The 23,593-nt window shown below is 37.6% G+C and overlaps 1 protein-coding gene across 1 annotated transcript in view; it reads left to right on the top strand.

Annotated features, from left to right (window-relative positions):
* The window catches only part of LOC137393227 (ankyrin repeat and fibronectin type-III domain-containing protein 1-like), a 44,651-nt gene extending 23,279 nt beyond the window's left edge, over positions 1-21,372 (top strand). Inside the window, exons 7-22 of the mRNA XM_068079686.1 lie at positions 841-954; positions 1,712-1,956; positions 3,487-3,594; positions 7,265-7,343; positions 7,491-7,594; positions 8,762-8,856; positions 15,185-15,263; positions 15,670-15,783; positions 16,182-16,370; positions 17,036-17,282; positions 17,602-17,857; positions 18,090-18,290; positions 18,659-18,962; positions 19,124-19,261; positions 19,566-19,732; positions 20,430-21,372. Of these exons, the coding sequence (XP_067935787.1) occupies positions 841-954; positions 1,712-1,956; positions 3,487-3,594; positions 7,265-7,343; positions 7,491-7,594; positions 8,762-8,856; positions 15,185-15,263; positions 15,670-15,783; positions 16,182-16,370; positions 17,036-17,282; positions 17,602-17,857; positions 18,090-18,290; positions 18,659-18,962; positions 19,124-19,261; positions 19,566-19,732; positions 20,430-21,173 (3,184 nt within the window). The 3' untranslated portion in view covers positions 21,174-21,372. The remainder of the gene's footprint in view (positions 1-840; positions 955-1,711; positions 1,957-3,486; positions 3,595-7,264; positions 7,344-7,490; positions 7,595-8,761; positions 8,857-15,184; positions 15,264-15,669; positions 15,784-16,181; positions 16,371-17,035; positions 17,283-17,601; positions 17,858-18,089; positions 18,291-18,658; positions 18,963-19,123; positions 19,262-19,565; positions 19,733-20,429) is intronic.
* Positions 21,373-23,593: the final 2,221 nt, after the last annotated feature.

The raw sequence follows: 23,593 nt of genomic DNA, 5'->3' as shown, positions 1-23,593 counted from the left end.
TTATGGATGGAGTTGATGAGTCACCCTATGAATTGAACAAATAAGAAAGAAGATTTTTAAATAAGCCTAAACTTGATGGACTACTATTTACCTTGACACGTGTAACTATTTAAATCACACGTAAGATGAACTTGACAGGCAACGAAAAGTAGCTCTAGTGCAGCTACTGGAAGCTCTGTGGGTTCTGAAAAGCATTTTTATGTGGCAGACTGGTATTGGTCAAATTGAGGTTACATAGAACAAGGAGTATAGAATATTGATATTGATTCTCAAGTATGATGAAGATGGTAGCTAAACTAGACACTCTCCTTCACTGACAGCGAGACTCTGACTGAAAGATAGCTGGGATCGTAACACTTTCAGTACTGGATTGATCAGGAGTTGTTTATACTTAGTTACACAATGTTTACACGACGTGTTTATTTACTAAGGCAATGATGACAGGAATGAAACGTGACCTAGATGGCTAGCCAAAACCTTGCTCAGTTCACGTTGTAGCCACGCAGCGAGCAGCAAGTCATCTCACCAAAGTCAGCTACTTGTAATCCTGTTGGTAAATGTTTGTGAAAAAATGAGTTGGCAGCAACTGATAGGATCTATTTAGTGGTGAATCGAAGTTTACCAGCAGTTTTTACAATTTTGTCTGAGATTCAAGTCTAAGTTTCTTATTCGAGTACATATCGCTCCAGTGTCATCTAAGCAGGAATTGCTGGGATCTTCAGACTTCAACCTTCTCAGTTAGACAGACATTTGATACCATTGACTAGATTGACCAAATACACGGGTTGGTGAGACGAGCTTGAAGACACACATTAATAGCTATATAATAATGGCTTACAGGAGGCTAGCCTCAGGGCACCAGCTCGATTGGGAAAGACCAAAGAATAATGAGTTCTTGTCCGCTTCCATACCGGATTATACCAAAGCCAAATCAGACAATCAACTTTCCAACAGGTATCAGCTTTAAGTCACTCATTGCTGCTACTACCAGGTCAGAGGTCAAATCAAAGTCACTGGTTGCTTGAGATACATAGACAGTTGTTTTGTAATCTTTGATGTTTTGAGAGATACCTGACAGAGATGCTTCATTACTATATTTTACTTTTTTATATGTTTTTAAAGAATTCCAGCGATCATATAGTAGGTCAGCTTGTTAAGAATTCACAAAATTTAAAGTAAAAACTATTTTATTATTTAATAATGAAGATAATATAAAACAGAGCGTATTTCAGTTCTTTTTGTTTCAAATTTATTAAACATTAGCAACAGAAATCTTGAAACATGTAGCTGTGATATAAGGGAAGGAAGGCTATTATGATTATGATCTAGTGCCAATCAAATTAGCCTCGTTTTTAACTACATGCTTGAATATTTCGGTCTTGCCCAAACTTGTAAAGTCAGTCATGTCAGTTAAGACTAGAAGCTATTTTATAGCCATGCATGTGGATCCTTAGCAATAGCCTGTGATCCCACAAATATGCTAAATACAATATAGAAACATTATAAATAGGAATGGGATATGGTAATACAACGTAGGACAACAGACAATAAGAAGGATAAAGAAGAGTATAAGAAACATGATAAAATTGGCAAAGGGTTTCTATATTGGCTGTTGTAAAAGATCTGAGACAACGTGACGACCCACAAAATAAATAACATAAACCAATATATTGACCTTTGTCTAATTGGTTGATTGGTTCCTCTTTCACAGAACGGAGGCTCTGTTAGACGGCATAGTAAAACTAGCCGTAAATGATGTCATAGCAGACCCGAGCAAAGAAGCCCAACGCAATCAAGCGAGCAGAACACAAAACAAAATGAAGGAAACTTTAAAAAGCTCACAAAGTTCACCTCACCTCAGCGCAAGCATAAGCCAATCCCAAAGTAGCGAATCGAACAGGGGCAACACACTCAAACCCTCCTCTCCCTCTGCAAGCAGTTCTAAGAGATTCGCAGGTAAGAGATTCTTCTCTCCGATAATTGTCTTAAAAGTTAAAGAATGTTTCTACCATTTTCTAATCAAATTTAGTAAAGGTTTCAATCAATAGATTATAGTTTCAATCAATAGATCATAGTTTCAATCAATAGATCATAGTTTCAATCAATAGATCATAGTTTCAATCAATAGATCATAGTTTCAATCAATAGATCATAGTTTCAATCAATAGATCATAGGTTCAATCAATAGATCATATTTTCAATCAATAGATCATAGTTTCAATCAATAGATCATAGTTTCAATCAATAGATCATAGTTTCAATCAATAGATCATAGTTTCAATCAATAGATCATAGTTTCAATCAATAAATCATAGTTTCAATCAATAAATCATAGTTTCATTCAATAGATCATAGTTTCAATCAATAAATCATAGCTTCAATTAATAAATCATAGTTTCAAACAATTTCAATCAAAAATTTCCTTCACCGACATACTGAATGAGTCAATGGCCAGAGCAGTCAGTTGGTCGCTTATAGATTCTGTTCTTGAGACGCAACAACAAATTGTGTTAGAAAGCGTATAGGCGCTTCACTCAGTCTATGGGAGCTCAGTCAATCTCCTCAGTTCCTTGACAAACTTCTAACATTCAGAGAAAATGGAGACATCATACGAGCTGTACGGAACTATTCACATTATTAATATCATGTGTGTTTTCATCAATGTGTCTGCAGCATATCCTTGACCCTCATACTGTCATGCGTATGATCATTCGCTACGTTTCAACTATACATGTGTGTGGACTAATCGTGGAGCTTAGACTTTAATCTGACTGGCGGATCCACCATTACCTAACAGCATCATCGATGTAATGTTGTTTTTTGAAACGTCAGTGGTTGTGTGTAAGCACATATAGATGTCAAGGATAAAGAGCTAGTTAGTTTTCTTTTACTGTGATATTTCTAAATGGAACTGCTTTTGGTTGGAGATGTTTATTTCAAGGTGGTACAACGAAAAAGAGATACTGAAAACAAAACAAGCTATTAACACATTAAATTGTATTTTCACGTCTTAAGTACTTCTGATAGTTTATAGACCTCTATATAATATGAACAATCATGCAGTTAATGAACGTGGGGAGCAAAGAATTTATTTTCAATTTATTTCATCACCATGATGTAATGACTGCTGGCTTTAAGCCTGGTTTATAATGAGCCACCGATGTTTGAAGTAATCATCCCACTACGCTGACAAACAAATAAGAAAGTTGAGAGCTTTTTGTCAAGCATCAATTTTACCAACGCTTTGTTCCCTCAAATAATTAGATTTACGATAAACACGGAAAATTTTAAACCGTAATTCGCTTCCTAGCCAGTTCCTTGAGCCATGTTTGTTTACATGGCGCTAAACCAAGGCTCTCATCACGAATTTTAAAATGAGTTATTTTCGTTCAACTTTTCATTTAATTTTTCCCTATTTTAACAAGATCAACGCCTCATTTTGAAAGAATCACAGACAAGTTATGTGCTTCCTTTTCTGTATTGCAGTTTCAAGGAAAAATAGTTTCAATTCCCAAAATGCATCAGAAAGTGAAAAAAAAGTAGAGAAGAGAAACAAGTCAAGTGAGAAGTCGTATGGAACAGCCCAAGTCAATGGTAATACTCTTTCGTTTACTGCTGCCTAAGCTGACATTGTAGATATTACAGCTCACTATATTGTAAGTCACAATCACTCTCACAAACAAATGACAAGTTTGTTGGTTTTAACTTTTAATTTTCAACTTCAATTCTTTAACTACTACTGTCAGTCTACCGTTAGTCTACTGTTAGTTGTTATTGTATTAATATATAAATTACAAAATTCAACCAGTCATCTCACTGTTAAGATTAAAAGTGTCTCAACTTAAATAAAGTAGTTTCTACTCATGGTAAAATTAAAATAATGTGTTATAACAGTTGCATCTTTTGTAGAAAATGTTATTGTGTGAGTCAGGCAGAAATGACAGTATGCCAACAAATAATTTAAAGGAAAATGAGGTCATCTACAATCTCAAATTCAAATGTTTCCTTCTCTAGTGTTACAAACCTTCTCTCTGGTTACATATATATCGTCTAATATAAGGGATCAGCCATTTCTGAAAACATCAAAACTTGAAGCCTCTACGAATAGAGTTCAAAATAAACAGTTATTAAAATTTGGCCATTTTTCAAATATTCTAGTGTTTTATGTAAAAGGAAATTATTGGTGAGGCAGTGTTTCTTTTAACGAATTAATGTTAATTATTCTTTACAATATTTAAAGACTTTTGAAGGTTGCTTGTGAAAGACCACAACAAGAACTATGAACTTAACCCACAGACTATAGCTCTAGAATATGATGCTCATGGTAAAATTCAGTGTGCAGTACTTTAATGATCTTTGGAGTCATTAGTTTCTCTTGTTATGAGTGGATAACTCCAATACTTTTAAGCATAATAATATCTAAACTGGTGAAGATAAGCTAATTTAATTTTACCAAAATATCAGTGTGTCACTAGATGATGAGTATGCTAAAGCCACCTCAGCTACATCATCTTTCTTACTTGAGCAGCTTGTATGTTAACCAATAATCGGAAGGATTTTGCCAACATCTCGATTGGCCAATAAATCTCGAAAAACCGGCTCATTTGGCCAACTAAACATGTTTTGAAAATTGAAAAACTGTAGTTTGAACTGGTTTGATTGTGACTAACAATCAGATCAGATTGCTTGCAGTTCCATTTTCGCATTGGACAAAGTGTGCGGATAACCTATAGACATGATTAACATATCATAAGCGCAAGTCGGTTGACGTAAGTTTTGCAAAGCAAATTGTCGGTTATACAAAGTAGCCGGAAGCTAGTAACATATTATTAACCAATGGCAAACTTTCAACACTCACTAGAGTTCGCAGGTTTGTTTAATCAATAATCTACTTCTCAAAACTGCTTTGTGGCAGCTGTTTTTTATTTTGTATCTAGAAGTCACTTTGGAGTTGTAAAATAACTTCAGCAAAATCAGAACTGAACTTAAGCCTGCCATCATAGATGGTTTGGATTCAATCGCAGCTTCCGCATGGCTTTTTTATGAATGAGTTTGAAGTACAGTCTTTGGTCTCTATATGCAAACTTTTCAATAAACGATGTAAAATTTGAGTTTGTTTCTCTCAACATACGAAGTAATTTTCGATCTATGTTTTTATTTCAAAATCATCAATCTAAAAGAAAACAGTGCAAGTGGTAGTAGTGGTGATTAAAGGAAGACAACAGATTTTATTAAAAATGAAGCAAAAAAATAAAAAGGCTTCAGCAAACATTTTTGCGATCAATTCTTTGAAAAAATTTTAAAATTGCCTGTTTAGTAGTTGTCGTGATAAAAAAAGGAAAGTGAAGCATAGAATTAAAGTCTAAAAATAGTGAAAAGAGAGAAACTGGTTAGACTAATTAAAGATGAAATGTAAAATATTTTTAACATAATAACAAAAAGTGAACAAGTTCTGTTAATTTGAAGTTTTTGTAGTCTGAGTTAGACTAGCTCAATATCTCGACGCTTTTGCTTATGTACCATTTGTCTCTTGTAACGCAACTAGTTTGTTTTCAAAGAAAACAATTATTTTATTATTTATTTAGTTTGTTCCATATAATTTAGTTTCTTTTACATTTAGTTTTTAAATACTTTTATATTTTGCATTTGTTTTATTGCTATATATAATTAACTGAACGATTAATTGTGAAGTATTTAAACTGTGGAACAACAAAATGAAATACAATACATTCTTATTAATATATTTAATTAAGCATATGAGGTTTTAACACAGAAAAGAAATATCAGAACAGATTAATTTCATATGTCGAGATTTGACTGTAGTTTACAAGGTGCGAAAAAAAGTATTTTTAACCATTAACCTCACCATTTTTTTCTCTTTAAATTTAACAAAATAAAGTATTTCTGATATTGGCTAGAGTTTTTATGGATTATTATCTGAGGGTTGAGGATAGTGAATGACCTCTCTTTTACAGTACTGTAAAACTATACAGAACAAGTCTATATCCAAAACAACAAGAAGATGTATTAAAGCCTTTAGTAGAACCATTGATAGGTCTCCGATCTTTACACTCCTTTATGAGTAATAAGTTTTCCAATGTATGATTTTGATTGTTTGGGTTTGTTTCTTTACACTGACACAGATTTATAGCTTTTAAGTGAGATTAAATAAAGTAGCATGATATTAATAAATGTCAATACAGCGCATGGCCATAGAACGAATGCGTGACTATCAGAGTGTTGAGTCTAGAGGCTAGCCCAGAGGGAAGGATTGCACAATTATTAGATGTTCTTATGACCCAACAAGTCAATGGCATTCGCCATGTAGCAGGCATGTCGTGACGTCAACCGTAAAAATTACTTTGCGAGTTTACGCATTTGTAGATATTATAATAATTATGCATGTTATGGAATGCTCCATAGAGTTCTCCACATTCGTATGCACCGCTCTAGTTTGGTACCCCCATGAATTGTACCTAACAATAAATAGCAACTATTACCGTATCTCAAATGAGCACCAGTTGTCGAGTGTCATAAAGTACTTGTGCACTAATGTGAAAAATTTTAAAACGTGAAAAATTTAGAAATTTGAAAATAAGGTTCGCTCTCAATGAATAATATTTCCAGCTGAAAATCGAGTAGTGTGCAGCGGAAAAAACCTATGTGTGTGTGCGCGTGCAGGTGTCCAATTTTTCCAGCATTTGTTTGTGATTAATTATAACAGGAAAATATATTTAGCGAAATATTTACTGCTGAAATACCGAAATAACTAACTTCCGCTAGCATTGGATGAAACGTAACAGTTCTGCTGGTAAATGGCACCATTTCCCAGTTTTATGGCCGCAATGCAAAATGAACAGCCCATGTATACACAGTTTGCTGTTGGGATTAATGCTTTTACGCTTGCCTACTCGCATTTGTATACACTACGGTTTTGCTGTGGATACAATTGGACAGCCGTTTTCTTCATGGTGGCGTGTCATGTCCACATCGCGATGAGTTACAGAAAGAGTTGCGTAATGGAATTGTTTACAGTCATGTCTGCTGCCTTCCTGTAAGAAAGGCAGCAGACTGTCAACTTCTGAAATATTTATTCAGAACAATATTCGCTGATCATCTAGTAGCAAAAGGAAGCTACTCTTATTGGTGTAAACAGGACCTACCTATCTTTATCTATTTCTCAGTGTTTCTCATGCAATGCCTGATCACAGTTCTGTTGTCAGGATTTTCAGAACCTGTTAACCGGAATCAAATTATGTTGCAGCTTTTCTTCATGCCGTTGAACACTTTGACATCGAGAAGGTGTCTAGTCTGATATCGTCGGACAGCACCTGTGTGAACAGGTAAACTTATGCTACTGAATTCTATCATCAAGTTTGTCTCTTTAGGCAGACGTGATGCCTCTGCTATAATAAACATTTATGGAAAGTGCGTAGTGTGAAGGGCAATAGCTGTGGGCTATAATAGTTGTCTTTATCATCGTATTACAGCGTGACAGACGAGGGGCTGACAGCGCTAGACATAGCAGTTCTGACTAACCACGTACCGATGATAAAGCTCTTGACCAAAAGAGGTGCTCAAACAAAGTTTCTTGGTAAGTGTATCTGGCAGATTGTAAAGTATATCCAGCCTTGTCATTTCATCTGTAGATCAATTTGCTTCTAACTTCCTGTGAGTGATAGCTGCTCACAACAAAGAATCATTAACAATGTTAGTGTGAGAGAAGAGACGCTGACACAGTGTGAAAAGCGTGATTCAAATCTGACTCACCTTCTGCGATGATATAACCAGCTATTGTATCTGTTCTATTACATATGAGTCATTTGCAGTCTATAGAGATTTGACAATAGCTGTCAGCTCTGTCAGAATGTTACCTTTCTCACGATTGTTGTTTTTATCAGCTATTTCTAGTGTTTTTATGAGGCAACTGCCACCGACCGAAACTGAGTCACTGTGTCAAAGAATAGATATGGTTTACTACTTTGTTATGTCAAGGATCTACCACCCAGCTCTGTTCACCATTGCAGAGCTTTGTGCATGCAATAACTTCACCATGATACTTTGACCAACCCTTACCAACTGGAAACACAAACATGACAAGCTCTGCGAGATATTATAAATACTAATACACTGGTAGTCCAGTGAACTGCGTATGATAGCCAGGCGTAATAACTATGTGCACAATTATTCATAAATGCCTAAAAGAGTGAGTGGTAGAGCGTTGGTCTACCAAACTGAAAGTTGCGGGTTCAAATCCTGTTGAAAGCAGTCTTTTCCCTAACCTCTAAAGGTGGCTCCAAGCAGAAGAATAAACACAGCTCTTATTATAGGAAAGATTTACATCATCACTATCAATTTTATCTCGGCTGACTAGACTAAACTTTGAAAGGTATTTTTTATAATCGACCTGTTAGGTAGGCAATCTCAGATAAGTTTGACGATACATCAACAGATTTAAGCTCGTAGTTTGCTATGTAGGTCTGTACACTGTAGCATGACCTATTTATCGATGCGCTATCACTGAAGGGAAATGCATTTATTATTTCGCACTGCAGCTTTTTTTATTTATTTCATGAATTTTAGTAACAGCCATGAACAAGAGCACATTTGAGGAATATCCATATCATTAGACTGTGTGCGTAGCCTGTGAGCACAAGTTCACTAAGTGCATGTATACTCTATGGATCTGTAGATACAGAAATAGATTGTGGTACCTACATGCTAGGGTTGCAGGAATGTTTAGGTTTATGTGATCTTGTAGATGAACAGAGAGACAACAACTTGTGTAACGTACTACAAGAATTTATCTCTGGAGCCGAAGAAAAGGTTGTGCAGATGAGGTCTTCTTCAGGCAAGGTGAGCGAGTGTCTAGTCTCTGAATTCAGCAACCTGTTTTGTTAGAACAAGATGAACATGAGCAGAATGTTTTTAGAGAATTATAGAAATAAGTAACTGAACTTTTATTAAAGTTTCTTGTGTTTTTAATTCTAGCTACAAACCAGCTTACAAATGCTTGGCAAAAATGAGCTGCCCAGTTTGTCCACTAGTGCTCACTCAACTAGAATTATCTGGTTTCAACCGGTTACGATGTAGCGTACAGTATTATATACATCACATAGCATAAAAGTGCATATGATACAAATTGTCAAGAGGTGAAAATTCAGCTATAAACTGCGACGCAGGAACTGTGTTTTGGTAATCTAAAAATGCTTTTTACTATTCACAAAAACTAAAAAGCCTCGCACACAAATACCTACTCATCATACTGGCTGGTAGGAAATGCCTGAGATTTGTGTCATCCTGAAATGTACAAACACCAGAAGTTTGTAGTTCAACTTGAATAAGTAGAATGCTTCACAGTAAGTCTATGCAAATAAAGGAGGCACGCGGAAATTGTATCCATGGTATGTTCTAGATATTGATTTGCAAGCTCAACAGAAATGCTATGCATACATCAGCCATTTATAGGCTGAAATATGCTTCGCTACTATGTAAAGGTTTGCTCTGGTAGACCTACAATTCAAGGTCGGATACTCAAATATCTTTTGAATCTTTCGGAATGAGATTGTATGTCTCCAACCAATAGCAGACCTCAAACCCCTGGTATAAAAACCACTTGGTATGTTGAATCAAACTTGCTCGCAACTGCTCACACTCACACCTGGAAGCGCAAAATCTCTAGTTATGCGCCATGGCGCTGTATTTTCAACCCTTTCCTTATAGTGGCGTTCAAATAAAGGTTTTACACTAATCTGCACTAGATGCTAGGAAAGAGAAAATGGGTAGCCTGTAGTAGATAAATGGACCAGAATGCAGCCAGCAGGCCAAGGGAGGCAAATACAAATTTAGCTTGAGGTATGCCTCAATATATAAAGCTATTACAGTACAACCAGTATTAACTTCTACAACGTAAACAATCTGTTCTGGGAACATCTACATTATAGGGAATTTACGTTATAGAAAGAGTAAAGTACATGTAAATTTCCTAATCAATTCCAAGGTCTTCCCAAACTCACCCCTTTGGTCCTCTAAAGAAGGAAAAACTAGACTAAATGTTTAATCTCATGACTGTAAATTACTATTAATCCAATCACAGTCTGTGAAATTCCTTGTCACAATGGCAACAGTGATCAACTTGTTTATTACACCTCCGCCAATTGATGAGTATGTAATTTAAACATGAAAGTATATAAGCAACGACATTACAGAGTGCAACGAGCAAACAGGCAAAATATAAATATTGAAGAATCTTTTGCATGCATCATATTGCATAAGTTGAAAAAAGGAATAGAAATTATTTTTATGGCAGGTAGGGCTATCCTACTCTCTGACTATATAGTCGTATTTATTGGTATCGGCAACTCTGTTTGACTTAAATGATTTTTGTCTAATTTTTCTTTCATTATTTTACTCGGTTTATTATGGTTATGGTAAAACTACAATGAGTTAAGGGCACTGCACACTTTCCATCGATTCTTTCACCATTTTCTCTTAGACGGAAATTTCTACTCTTTCAAAGAAAATAATAACAACATTTTATGTCTAAAATAAAGCAAAACAAAATATATTTTGCTATCATAAGTGCAGCATCTGTCCATCCATTAATCCATCACCAGGGTTTGAGGTTTGGATAAAATATACCTTTCGGCGAAACTACAACTCATGACATTCAGCTTGGTATATCGATGCTCTAACACCAAACGATCACCTGTAATTGTTTTTTAATAGTTGCGCGGCGACCTTTCTTTATGCTGTATTACCATGCCTGACGATCTTTTACGGCAAACTAGACTGCCAGGTACAAGTATATATAGTAGAGATAACCCTACCCGCCGCTTCCTTTCTCAAGTGCGGCAAGAGAGAAGCGATGTTTTTAAGGCTAATTACGATATTATTGTTATTCAATTTTAATTTGAGAACGTTCACCGACTTGGCATTTTACATAATGTGGAATTTTCACGTTGTACGAAGCAAAAAATTTACATAAATTCGTTACGTTATCTAGAATTTATGTTATAGGAGGCTCTACTGTACTTGTTACTGTTTTCAAATTTCTTGCGTTGCACTTCCTTTGAAACCGTGGCACTGATTTTTAAAACATTTGCATTGAGTTTAGAGTCAGGTCTGTTGGGGTTTGTTTTAAAGACTTCTGCGTCTCTAGGATTTCATTGGCTAATTTCGCTTGTAGGAAACAGTCTTTCTCATTTTTAAATGTTATCACTCACAAAGCCATGCCATTGTGAGAATTATTTTTAAAAAAAATTGTCAAAGCTAACTTTAACATAAAACTGCATTGCCTAATGCATTACTAGAGTAAAAATTATTACAAACTCTCAAATTCATATAAAATCGTGATCATACCATCAGTGTACATAATCGAGCTGGGTTGCCATTTCATCATAGACCTCTCACTCTTGTCAGATGTTGCAAATGCTTCCTGATCTTTAGCCCATAGCATCTTGTCATGCTTCTATTATCTGGGCATGCTGCTAGTATCTGGACATACTGCTAGTATCTGGGCAATGACACTAAGACATGTGTACTGCTGCTGTGAAATTACAGAGAGAAATGAGATGTTGTGTGGAGTACACGTGCCCTCTAGTCAGCCAATCACCTCAAGGTTTTTGACATGCTGACATAATATTGCAAGAGGTGTAGGATGTGTAATTTATCCAAAAAACAATGCAGGCTGCGGCTCACACTCACAATGATTATAATTAACCCAATAAACTTTCTCAGTTTTTACCTTTGCAGTAAACAATAAGAGACACCCAATACTCTTAGCTGTCTAGAGAAGTAAGCTAGGGCTATAGCAGCCGCAAACAATGGATTCTGTTATCAAATGGTTTCTCAGAGAAACATCAGACAGTTTTTCCTATTTTATCCTTGCCTTCAAGACTTTTCCTTCTATACTCTTCAAGAATATTCCATAAATTCTTCCGCTGAATTCTTCTTTACCTTAGCAACCATGTTAACAGGAGGGATGATAGCAGAACTTATAAGCGATAGCTAGTTGGGATAGACACTCAAGCAATGAGATCTGTAAAAAGCCGCCAAGTTTCCACATTCACTTATTCAGGTCATGCCATGACATACTCGGTCTATCCCAAAACTCAGTTTAAATCCAGGTTGTTTTGCCAGAGTTAATGCACCTGCAGCCAAAGTGCAAACAACCAAAACTCTCCCATTCGTGGAAAGTCTGTAGGAAAACATGTTGATGATTTGACCATTGGAACCAAGCTTTAATTCGGATGACCTGCAGAGAGCCCTGACAGAGTTCTAGAGCAGAGCCTACAAACGCTCATTGTGGCTGTTATATTGCCATCAAGAGCAGGCATTTACCCTGACAGCAGTTCATCGCATCTATTAATATCTCTCTCTCTCTCTCTCTCTCTCTCTATATATATATATATATATATATATATATATATATATATATATATATATATATATATATATATATATATATATATATATAGAAGTAAAGGTAATATGAAAATTTTCTGCGTAAACTCAATCCGCAGGGACTATGTTTTTTTCAATAGTTGTACAATTTGTCTTATGCTATCGCTGGTAGAACAGCCAACCATCAAGTTGTCTTTCCCTCTCCGCTGGTCTCCTTTGGTACTGTCGCTGACCAAAGTTCACCATAGCGATGCCTATCTACTGGTATCCCAACAAAGCACAAATGTAAATTGACATTGACAAGTTGAAGGTGATCTGCAATTTTGGTTGCCAAGATTTAGAACAATATATGGTTAAGATTGAAAGAGATTAATTACATACATGACCTGCTAGCGTAACCCATGGTAGACTCCTCATCTCTAGGTGGTGACATCATAGCAGCTCATGAGTCACCCAGAGACTCTCTCACATTGACATCTATAGTACCAAAGAATGCAACCTCCCATCTTTCTATTAAGCTCACATTGACGAGACTGATCACATGACGAGTAGTCGAGAATTTACATCAAATGTGTATCATATGCCAGCTGTGAACACTGACATGCTCAATTGTCTACTGTCTGGTTCTATTTTAATAACATTAGAGCTCAATATCAAGAATTAGCATTGCCTGTTATGACAACAGAACAGTAAACTGTATTGGTGTCACGACTCCAGATAAAGTGGATAATGATAGAAGATTCTGACTGGCTCACACTAATCGCCTTGTTGGCGTGGTCCTTTTGGCGATTATTGGTCGACTTTGTGCACCATAACCGATGGCATCGTCGAGACAATGCAGATATGTCGAGAAAGTTTGAAGCCGTCAAACTTTTCCGATAGTTTGACGATCATCCACGACAGCCTGCGTAATGTGCACCGCTTCGGCGGTGATGATTGGCCAACGTGGATTGCTTGATCTATATTTCCTTTCATGACAGTCGCTGCGAGTATTTTATCGTTTCTGCAACTACATTGTATAATGAGAAGGCTATTCCACGAACTATTCACTGATGTAAACGGGGATGGTTTTGTGATGTGTGAACATCGTTATTAGGGACGATCACCGAAGCATTGTGTGATTACCACTGCCATACGTCGATGTAGTGTGCACCAGCCGTTATCTCACAACTACTGCTCAAAGGAAAAGAACAGTTGGTTTCTATAAACTAATAAAACTCTGGGTTTGAATTATTAAAAGACCTGAGGCATGTATATTTTCAGAATCAAACGGCTATTAAATGTTTTTGCGGTTTTGCTATTAAGGTTTTGCTATTAAGCCAAGCGCCAATCCTGAAGCTCTTCTAAATGTCCTTGATGTAACCATCTTATGAATGGTTAGTTTTACTTAATTCCCAGTCATTCCCAGCAGAGAGTATGCCTTATAGCACTAGTTGCATCCATCTTGCGTTTCCTATTGCACTTGCTGACTGTGTACTCAATCGGACAATTTGAAAGTCTCACATCTTTGCTATGCAATGCAATCTGCGATTCAATCTCAATGCGCCGCTCAATAAGGGGTCCGTTCAACATCTGACCAGACAAACACAATTTAGCAATTATGACAAAGAATTTATTGAAACTTAATGTTTTGTTTTAATTACAAATGTTGCAACAAAAGCGCAAAAGTTTGTGTCTTTTCTTTTTGTTCGTCGATAATTATTCATTCTTGAAACGCGTACACTTGAGTGATTATAATCTTGACTGGAAGGCAAGGCTGCTGTGATTTCATTGGCCAATGGCTTTCCATTAATATGCTAGGCCGAGCTGGTGGTGAGCTATTACAGCTGGATATATTCACCAGTACGCAGGACGGCTAGGTTCACAAATGGATACGTAGTGTTGACGTTCAAATACCAAAACAACAACTAAAATGTCGAAATCTACTAAAATCTTCAACCTTTATAAGGAGTACAGGGTATGTTAATATTTTTGCCAGTTTCGCTTGTTGGGATGAAGGTTATGCATATGTTTATTTCTTCATAAGTCAAAAGTTTATAGCAGAAGCATTAATATACGCTGCCTAATGTTTTAGTTAGTCTCACCATTTTGATTGAATTGCATTGAAGATAACCTTCTGGTGATGTTATAAAGGGTAGACCAGCATCCTTCCATCTAACACAGTGAACCAAAATTTGTTAAGATAGAGTAATGCTATGAGAGATAAACTAGCATAAACTATAAACAGATGGTGTCGACACATAAATGGTGAAATTACGAGATATTTTTTAACAGTATAGGAGATACGTCAAATATTAATGTATGAACTATTGTGTAGAGGACTATGGACAAATCAGAGCTGCTTTGACCAAACAGCTAGTGCTTGCCAGGCAAAGTTTCTTTAACGAAGCTCCATGTATTATTTTACCTGCATAATCATCATTCCTAATTGAAAGGAGTGAATTGGAATGTTGATGGGAGTGTGCGATTCCTTGGCATGCTAGATAATCATCAAATATGTGATGAGATAGGCGAGCACAAAGGGTTGCGTGTCGAGTGAGTCCTTAGCTAATCTACAAAGCCTAACCTGCTAGCGTCTGTCAACTGTGCAATGAATTGTTCTTGTGGAAAGCAGCAATTAGTTTGTCTTCACCTATTTATTCAGTCAGCACCAATGAGAAGGCTGTGTTCACACTCGGTGCTGTATGATAACGCTGAGTATCATATAGCACTATTGTTTCATATCAGATTAACAATTTCTATCACTTTCATGCAGCTGATCATCTCGATATCGTTGTAGGACAGTGAGAAAAAGCTCAACCAGTGGGAATTCAAACACCGATTGTTTCGTAGAATGAAAACCGGCTATGAACAAGCTGGTAAGTTGGTTCCATCATTATTAGACTAGTAATTCTTTCTAAAAAGTGGCAGAGGTGTGTTTAAATATCTCTCGCTTACATAATCCGTAAGCGCCACAGATCATCATAGCTTAGCGATAATTAGGGTAGTACCTAGCAGGTACCATATATCACGCGGCGAGTATATGTTGAGTGTCACATGGCCGCATCTCAACACTGAGGGTAACAGAATTAATTAGATAACTTCAAAGAGTAGATTTGAACGAATTCATTTGACAAAATCAGACAAGTGCTTGATATAATACTAACAAGGGTGGTGGAGATTATATTACAGATAGGATGGCTTGCAGCCCATAAAAACCTTGATTATAATAACCAGGGCTCTGATGATTTGCCTTCCACTTAATTTCTCAGCCATCTTCTGTAGGTCTGGCGAGCCAACCCCAGAACGTTCGACTCAGTGTGACTAGTGACTCTTCTCTGCATGTCAGGTTCGATGCCCCGGATGGATCAAACGGTGCCATAGTCACTCGCTACAAAGGTAAGCTGCCAGTGCCACTACCTTTTGCTTTAGCGCTGCCGCTAGTTATAGCTGCAGTTACTGATTAATTATTGTAAGAAGTTGAACTGCGGCGGCTGGAACTTTAAAAATAAACGCGCTTTAAAAATAAATGCGGAAACTCTCTTGACTATGGAGAGAGAGCTTTTACAAAGTTGACTGGCACGGAACTCTACCTGCGTAAATAATTATTCGTAATTAATTTATTATTGTAATTTTTTTTAGACTGTGGTCGGTAGTTATAACTGGTGCCAGAAGTATTCATTTATTCATAAATGATCTGAAAACAGGCACAAGTTAAGAGTGCCAAGCTTACGACTGGCATGGTAACTGATAGCCATGAATCATGCATGTAAACCTCTTCTATTTACTATCTGCAGTCGAGTGGAGCAAATCTCAGAACTTCAGACCACTGGCTGGAGAAGTCATCATCAATGAGATCCATAGCTTAGAGCATGCAATAACTGGCCTGGATAGTGGAGTTCCTTACTATGTGAAGGTGACTGCCTGGAATATCAAGGGCTTTGGCCGCAGCTCCCTCTCAGACCCCCTCTACGCTATTCCATCCAGTGAGTTGTCGGTTTGGCAAATCGCCACCAAGTGGATCTATTTACATGAAGTTGAAACATTGTCTTTCAAATATACACTTTTGTTTAACCTGTTTTACTGACTGATTTCTTCGACTTGTGGGGGTGAATGATTTTTATACTGATTGAGTTTTATAAAAGATTTAATTTAACGCTTTGATAGGAAACTATTTTGAATTCAGATCCTGTAAACATGTTTTGTAACTGAAATACTGATACGTATCAAAAAACTCCTTTCAATCTAATAGCAACTAACGCGAGCTTTTGTATTGGCCTAATCAAAGACCTGATTGTGTGTGAACGTTTGATCACCGAGCAGGCTGACTCCAATCCTTGTCAACATCTCGTGGCCGTAGCATGACAGGAGTGACTCGCGTTGGCTGTCTGCTTGTCTAAAACTTCTACACCGTCTCCAAAAACTTGTGTGCTAAACGAACTCATAGACATAGTTTGAATCTCTTTGTATATGTCCTAGCAGATATTGATCATTTTTGACCATGGCTGTAGATCAATGTGATATAGCGTGAGATTGGTTAGTTTTACAGATAACACAATACTAATACAGCCCCTGTTTCAATATTTACTTCCTTCCATAACCAGAGAGCTTTGAAAGGCCAGCGTTTAATGGTTGATATCTAATTCGACAGGCTGGCGAGACGTGGAGAACTTTGAGTCAAGAACGAGCAACTACAAGCTTCACAGAGTGCATGATGTGTTAGAGAACTTTGGTAATAGCAGAAGATCTGATGGCAGCGTGATAAGGGCGGCTAATACCAACTCGCACCTGAATCCTGACTCACCGACATATAACCGCAAAGGCTCGGCACCCCCACTCATTCGGGGTCTTCGAGGTCTTTTCTCATCGTCCTTCAAGTTTCAAAAGAGCTTGAAACGGTGAGAATTAACTAAAGCAGTTGCCTTAATCAGTGCAAGTTATAAAACAACAGTTCTGCTCTAGAGACTTGTGCATGGGAGTGTCTTAACTCTTAATTTTCCCTTTGAAGAATTAAAAATATGCTTTTCCTTTTGTTCTACGACAAAGAGCTAGTTTTAAACCAGCCAGTCAATATCACTCACTCTTGCTTTTTGATCTACCAGAATACTCATTAAAATTAGCATATGATTTGCGTGTAAATAAGTTACATACACCCTCTTGCTAATATTAGCGTTCATCCGATGTCTCACAACATCTCTGCTTTGCATCTGCTTGTAGAGGGGTTTATCTCGCCGCGGTATGCTATTGTGACGATGATAAAATTTTAACAACAACAGAAGATAACTTACCAATAGTGGAGGTAGATGAAAGCTACAGTGGCACCTCTCTTCAACTCGAGTTTGACTGGCTCATGAAGGTGGTGGCAGCGTCGTGGGACACGGTGAGACAGCTGAAACAGGAACTTGAGAAGCTGTCTGAGTTGAGCAGTGCTCACTTAAAGCATCAGTTGCTGGCAGCAGTTCTACAACTACAGGTGAGCGCTGTCTTCCCTTCTGTCACCATTCCTCATTCTTACATCAGATAATGTATCCTTTAGCAGTAAAATCTGGATTAATGATAAATTGTTAGAGATATATTTCGGGATCATTAGCATTCCGAAACCACATCAAAGCGCTTATCCTCAATCCAAGCCATTCAACCAGCCTGCTTCCTGTTTGTTTAGTCTTATACATTATCACCGTAAATCTGAAATGGTTTCTATGCAGGAGATGATGGGGATGCAGGAACTTGGAAAATTGTTCTACAAGCCAATAAACGATGGAAATGGCAGCATAGTTCTAGCAATTGTAAACCAGCTGACAGACCAGAAGCAGATCGGCAGCATAGCTAGCTCACTAAAGTGGCAGTCCCAGAGTAAACTGATGAAAAACTGCCAGCCAGCTGACCCACTTCTACCTCTTCTAAATGTAAGTAAAAAAAGTTCCCAGCGGTGATGTCAGTAGGCTAACCACAGCAGTGACACAATATCTTGTGGATTTGAGTGCCAATCAGCTCCGAGATTAATGGGATGGCAAGCGTCGCCAGTTACTCTACTTTCATACGTGGGAGAAGGTATAATCCTTGAATAATGCCTGTGTCTACAAGATGCTGCAAATTCCACGTGCAAAGTTTCTGCTAGCCAATTGATGTTATGACGCCCACTGATGGTGCTAAGAGTTTACATGTGGTTGCACCAGAGCAAAAAGAAGAGGAATGTTAGTAACCAAATATAGAAATATGTATGATAAATAGGCCACAAAAATAAATATTAATGATTTCCTTTCCTCTCTTACAGGAGATGATATTCTTCCACCAAGTCTCTCTAAACCGAGTACAGAAAGGTCTTTACCTCGGCTACCTCCATATTAAGATCGCCAATGCTGAGAGCATAAAAGTACTCGCTCCTGAGAACCATCCTAGTGTTCTGCCGTTTATGCGAATACGAGACTGTTCCAATGTTTCTAGATCGGAATGGAGATCACTTTTGGATCTCGGTCTATCAAACAAAGCAAATACTAAACCTCAAGCTGACTCAGCAGAGATAATATCTTTTAAAAAGCAACTGATGAAAGCAGCTAAGAAGTTGGCCAACAAACTCGGTATGATGCTGCTTGCTGTTCTAGTAACATGATAATAGTAATAATAATATATATGATTTCATCTCTTGAAATGACCTTTAACTGTTACTCAAGGCTGTTTATTTCATTTTTGTTGGTCTCCAGTAGTAGAATTAATGGTTTCTTAATTGTGTGGTTTCTAGATCTCTCATCAGACCTACTAGGAGAGCACCGATTTTATGATGTGGAAGTTCTTGACTTTTCGAAGGATGTTTCTTTTATATTACTCCTTCCTCCTCGAGATCTCGTTTGTAGTGGTTTCAAGTCACAGGCTAATTCAGGTTTGTTATATTAGCTGGATATCTGTTTCATCTCATTCCTTTCACCGTAGGTTTAACCACAGTAAGTCTTTGGTGGCTCAGAAGTAAACCACGTATGAGTGCATAGAACTGTCACAATTGGCCCAAATAGATATTCTATTATTCTTGTCATCAGCTAGATGTCCATAGACAATAGCGATAAAATCAAATGCCTGCTAGTGGTTGCCTTATGACTAAGATTGGTATTTGGTTTGTTTTACTACCAACAACTGTACAAATGACTTTGCTGGACTGCTTTCATAACTTTATATCATGGTTATTGTAGAGACAGGAGATGGTCTTGAGTCTAGCTCGGAGTACATGGAGATACCTGTCAAGGCATTTGAAATGCTTCACTTGCACACGTATCAACCAGCTTTCATAACTGACTACTCAAAGGCTGCCACTACCATTGACACACAATTGGCCCTCGCCCAGCTCTCCCAGAGAGAGGTAAGACTTTGCTCTCCCTTGCTCTCCCTGGTCTTCTTCCTGAACCTCGTCAATCTTATTTTATATGTAGGTTTCACCAACCCATTAATCTAATGTATTTTTCCAAACCTTCTTGAGCTCTCAACAGTTTGGATTCACCAAGGCATACTGTATATATGCTTAAAGTACTCCTTAGCTGCTCAAAAGGCAGACCTATTAATTAATTCATGCATCTGCAACCAGACACTGACATACAAGCTAATCTATTTCAGTAATTGCTCTGTAGGCCACAACTGTTGTGTGTTGACTGATGTATATGTATAGACTTCTCAAAGGCTACACAGAATTCTTTGAAAGTTGACATGCTAGGTTTTAGAAAAAGAAGTTTCCAAAATTTTTACATTTGTTTATAATTATTTTTTATGATTTAATATGTTTTTATTTATTCGAGACTAAATTTAAAATAAAGTTTATTAATTGAATGTTTTACCAGCTTTTTTTATTTGGCCAACAAAATTGTATCGTTTCGAGAAATTTCAGAGGTCGTATGCTGTAAATTACATCATATGTCAAAACAAATATTTGCTCAAATTTTACATATGTTGAAACAGTTGTATGTCAAGGTTGACTGTATATGGAACAAAACTGATCAGCTGACCAATATGTATGTTTATGAATGAGATTATAACGGGTTGTAACACAGTAAAATATGTTTTAGGCATTTTCCAATGAAGAAATTGAAACAAGCAGAAAACAGTTAGAATCCTCTAGATTACAACAGCAACAGTTGGAAGAAATATGGAGGTCGACTAGATGGCTCATGGATGCTATAACATACGCTCGTGACAAAGCAGCTCACGGCGTGACCGTAACCTGCCTTTACGGCTCTATTTATGAGCAGCTCTCAAGCAACACTACACTAGACTGCTTCGGCAGGAGTTCTGATGACGGCTACCACAGTGACAAGATTTCACTGGGTGGTGGCAGCAGCTGTGGGAAACCATCGGGCACATATAGCCGCAGCCAGACTTGTAACACAAACAATAACAACGGGCAATATTATGACGGAGAGCTGGACTATCATCACCAGCCAGCAGCAGCCACAGAAACTCTCGAACCTGGAATACTTCGAGTATACGCCGCTTACAGCTGTGGGCTCGCTCGTGGCACGAGTGTAATCCTGCATGTGACTATTCATACTACAGCACGGGAGGTCATAAACCTAGTTGTGCGCCAACTAAACCAAGCTGTTGTTGCTAAGAACTTCGCTAGTCCGATATATAATGAAAGTTCGATGCAGGACTTCTGTCTAGTCGCCGTTATAGGTCCGAGAGAACGAGTGTTGAGAGACGATTATAAAGTACTACAATTGCAGAATCCTTGGACTAAAGGAAAACTTTTTGTACGACTCAAGAGAAACTTACTGGCTGCCCTTGAGCAGGGAGAAACTACCAATGTGTAGCACTCATTGTCTAATTATTTTTTACTATTATATTGTGCAATCCTTTGCGCCTTTTCAATCAGCCAATCGCTCTTTTTGTTTTGTGTTGTAAATAATGATATTAGTACAGCAGCTTTAAGTTCCTCCGCTTGTTGAAGCCTATTTTTTATTAATTCTTTCTGCCAAAAATCTATAAGCAATACATTCCACCACATGAAAAACTAGCAATAGGCTTTATGGTAATGGAAAATCCTAATACCTAGCAAGTGCTTTTAGTAGCACACATATCCCTGGCTACGGCTACACCCTTTCCAAAACAAGACACTTAATAAAACAATGCCAAGTGTCAACTGTTTCCATGCCATTTCCTTTCTCAATAGTTTCACTAAACCTGCCAGCCCAATTTGTAGGATCAAAGATTTCGAATTTCCTTTGATGTCGCTAATTTTTGATTGAAAGAGGCACTAATGTCTTTTCCTGTACAACTATAACCTCATTTCACCAAAGGTCGACTTCATAACGGAATATTTAATTTAAACCGAACACTCTAACTTTACCAAAATAGTTGATGCTCTACACCCTCTTCTTGCATTACCTTGTCAAATTTAGATATAATTAACATAAACATAATTAACACAGACATCTGTGAGTCACTGCTAGTTTATCACACTGTTTCTTGCTGCCAGACATCTCGCACTGAAGCCGTGGTTATAAATGGTTCTGCAGCTCCTCATTCACAGCCTTGAAGATCAAATTTGATAGACTTATCAATAATCGACAATTTGATGAATAGCTGTGAGCGTATACAATCGGCGCATCCTGCAAAAACTTTTTTGTAATTAAAAATGCCCTTCTGGTATTTCCTATCACACTATTGATTAGGTTATAGGTAGGTCAACAGGTAGAGTTAGGGTAGGTATATATGCACACCTACGTCTATGCTCATGCTACTTTGCACACAAGGAGTAATAGCTCATCCAGGTAGGGGAGGCAGATATTAATAACATGAGAAGTTCTGAGATGCGCTGCTGCAATGTTCCCATTTAAAAAACTTTCAACAAATGAAAGTCAACAAATTATTCTCCTCCCCAGTTATGGCAGCGTAAGCTTTGTGACTTATCAAATTGCGCTGACCTACTACTGAGTAGGGTTAATACATGTAAAGCCTGATTCCCATATCGATTGCGCGACCCCGGCGGTAATCTTGCGCAGCAAAACACTCGCAACGCTAGGCTCTGCGGCTTCTGTTCACATAAAGCTGCATTGCTAATAATCGCTTAAAAGTGTTTGCACGCCAAGCCGGTTCGAAAATGCTGACCTTCACCTGTACAGTGCATTTCAGGAAGGTCTTGTCTGCGGCTCTTCGTGAAAGTTGAACAGCGCTGAACTCTTGAATTGATCGCCGGCAACTACCGGCGATATTCAGCAGTACTCGGTGCGTAGGTTCACATTTCACCGCTGATAGCCCTGCGGTGCTGTCACCGGTGCTTGCGGCGTATTTGAGAACCAGGCTTTAGTCTGTAAAACCCATTCTTTGCTATCATGTTTATCAGGAGCCCATGAACAGTTGGCTCTTGCAACAGCTTGCCAGAAGGGTAGGAAGACAAGACCAAGGGCGAAGCCTAACAAAGTTAAATTGATTATTCCTTAAGAGACAGTGTCGGTGCAAGTAGTAGATAGCACATTTCCTGTTACTAGAAAGTTTCTTAGTAACTCTGGTAACCTTGCTTAGAATTCTATTCATGGTACGATGGTGGCCATGGCAAGAGTGGCTTCTAGAACCACAATGCTTAAGCAAATGATTTCTCTTGACCTACTTGAGTCGGAGTTGTATATAAGCTCTGCTTACCTCTCTTCCCCCTAACATAGTCATTGACGTTCAAAGTATAACAATAAAAACAATGGTAAAGCAGGTCGGATTTGCAGTTACCCTTCATCACATCCCTAATAGAACAAAATTATGCATTATTACACCAGGTTTCATCTCAACAGGTAGCGTAATGAGTGAGATGTGTTTGATATGCTTCCCTTGTGTGTCTTCCTTTGTTTAAATTTTAATTCCTAGCTGGCTTTGTAGAAAACATTATAAAACTTTCTGTAAATGGTAAGGTAGCATTCGAAGAAAATAATCCTGAGAGAAATGATTCTCTGCCTAAAATAACAAAAACAGCAATATTGTTACCACAGCTTGAAGAAGGGATATAAGGACTGCAAGTAGGAACAAATACTTTGTTGTTCTCTGTATTGCATTTGGAAATGGAAAAATACTCGTTTCCTGTCCTAGTTAGCATGTAACTCTGTTGACAGCCACTAGTTATAAATAAAGATCGATGGATTATTCTGAGCATTTTAATTAGGCTCTTCGACATTTTTGTTGAGTTTTTATTTGATGAGCTGGTGCAATTATGAATTTGCATCCAACAAACCAGCTGCGACTGCAT

The sequence above is a fragment of the Watersipora subatra genome, chromosome 1 (genome assembly GCF_963576615.1).
Source record: "Watersipora subatra chromosome 1, tzWatSuba1.1, whole genome shotgun sequence".
Taxonomy (NCBI): Eukaryota; Metazoa; Bryozoa; class Gymnolaemata; order Cheilostomatida; family Watersiporidae; genus Watersipora; species Watersipora subatra.
This window is presented reverse-complemented; position numbering and strand designations above follow the sequence as displayed.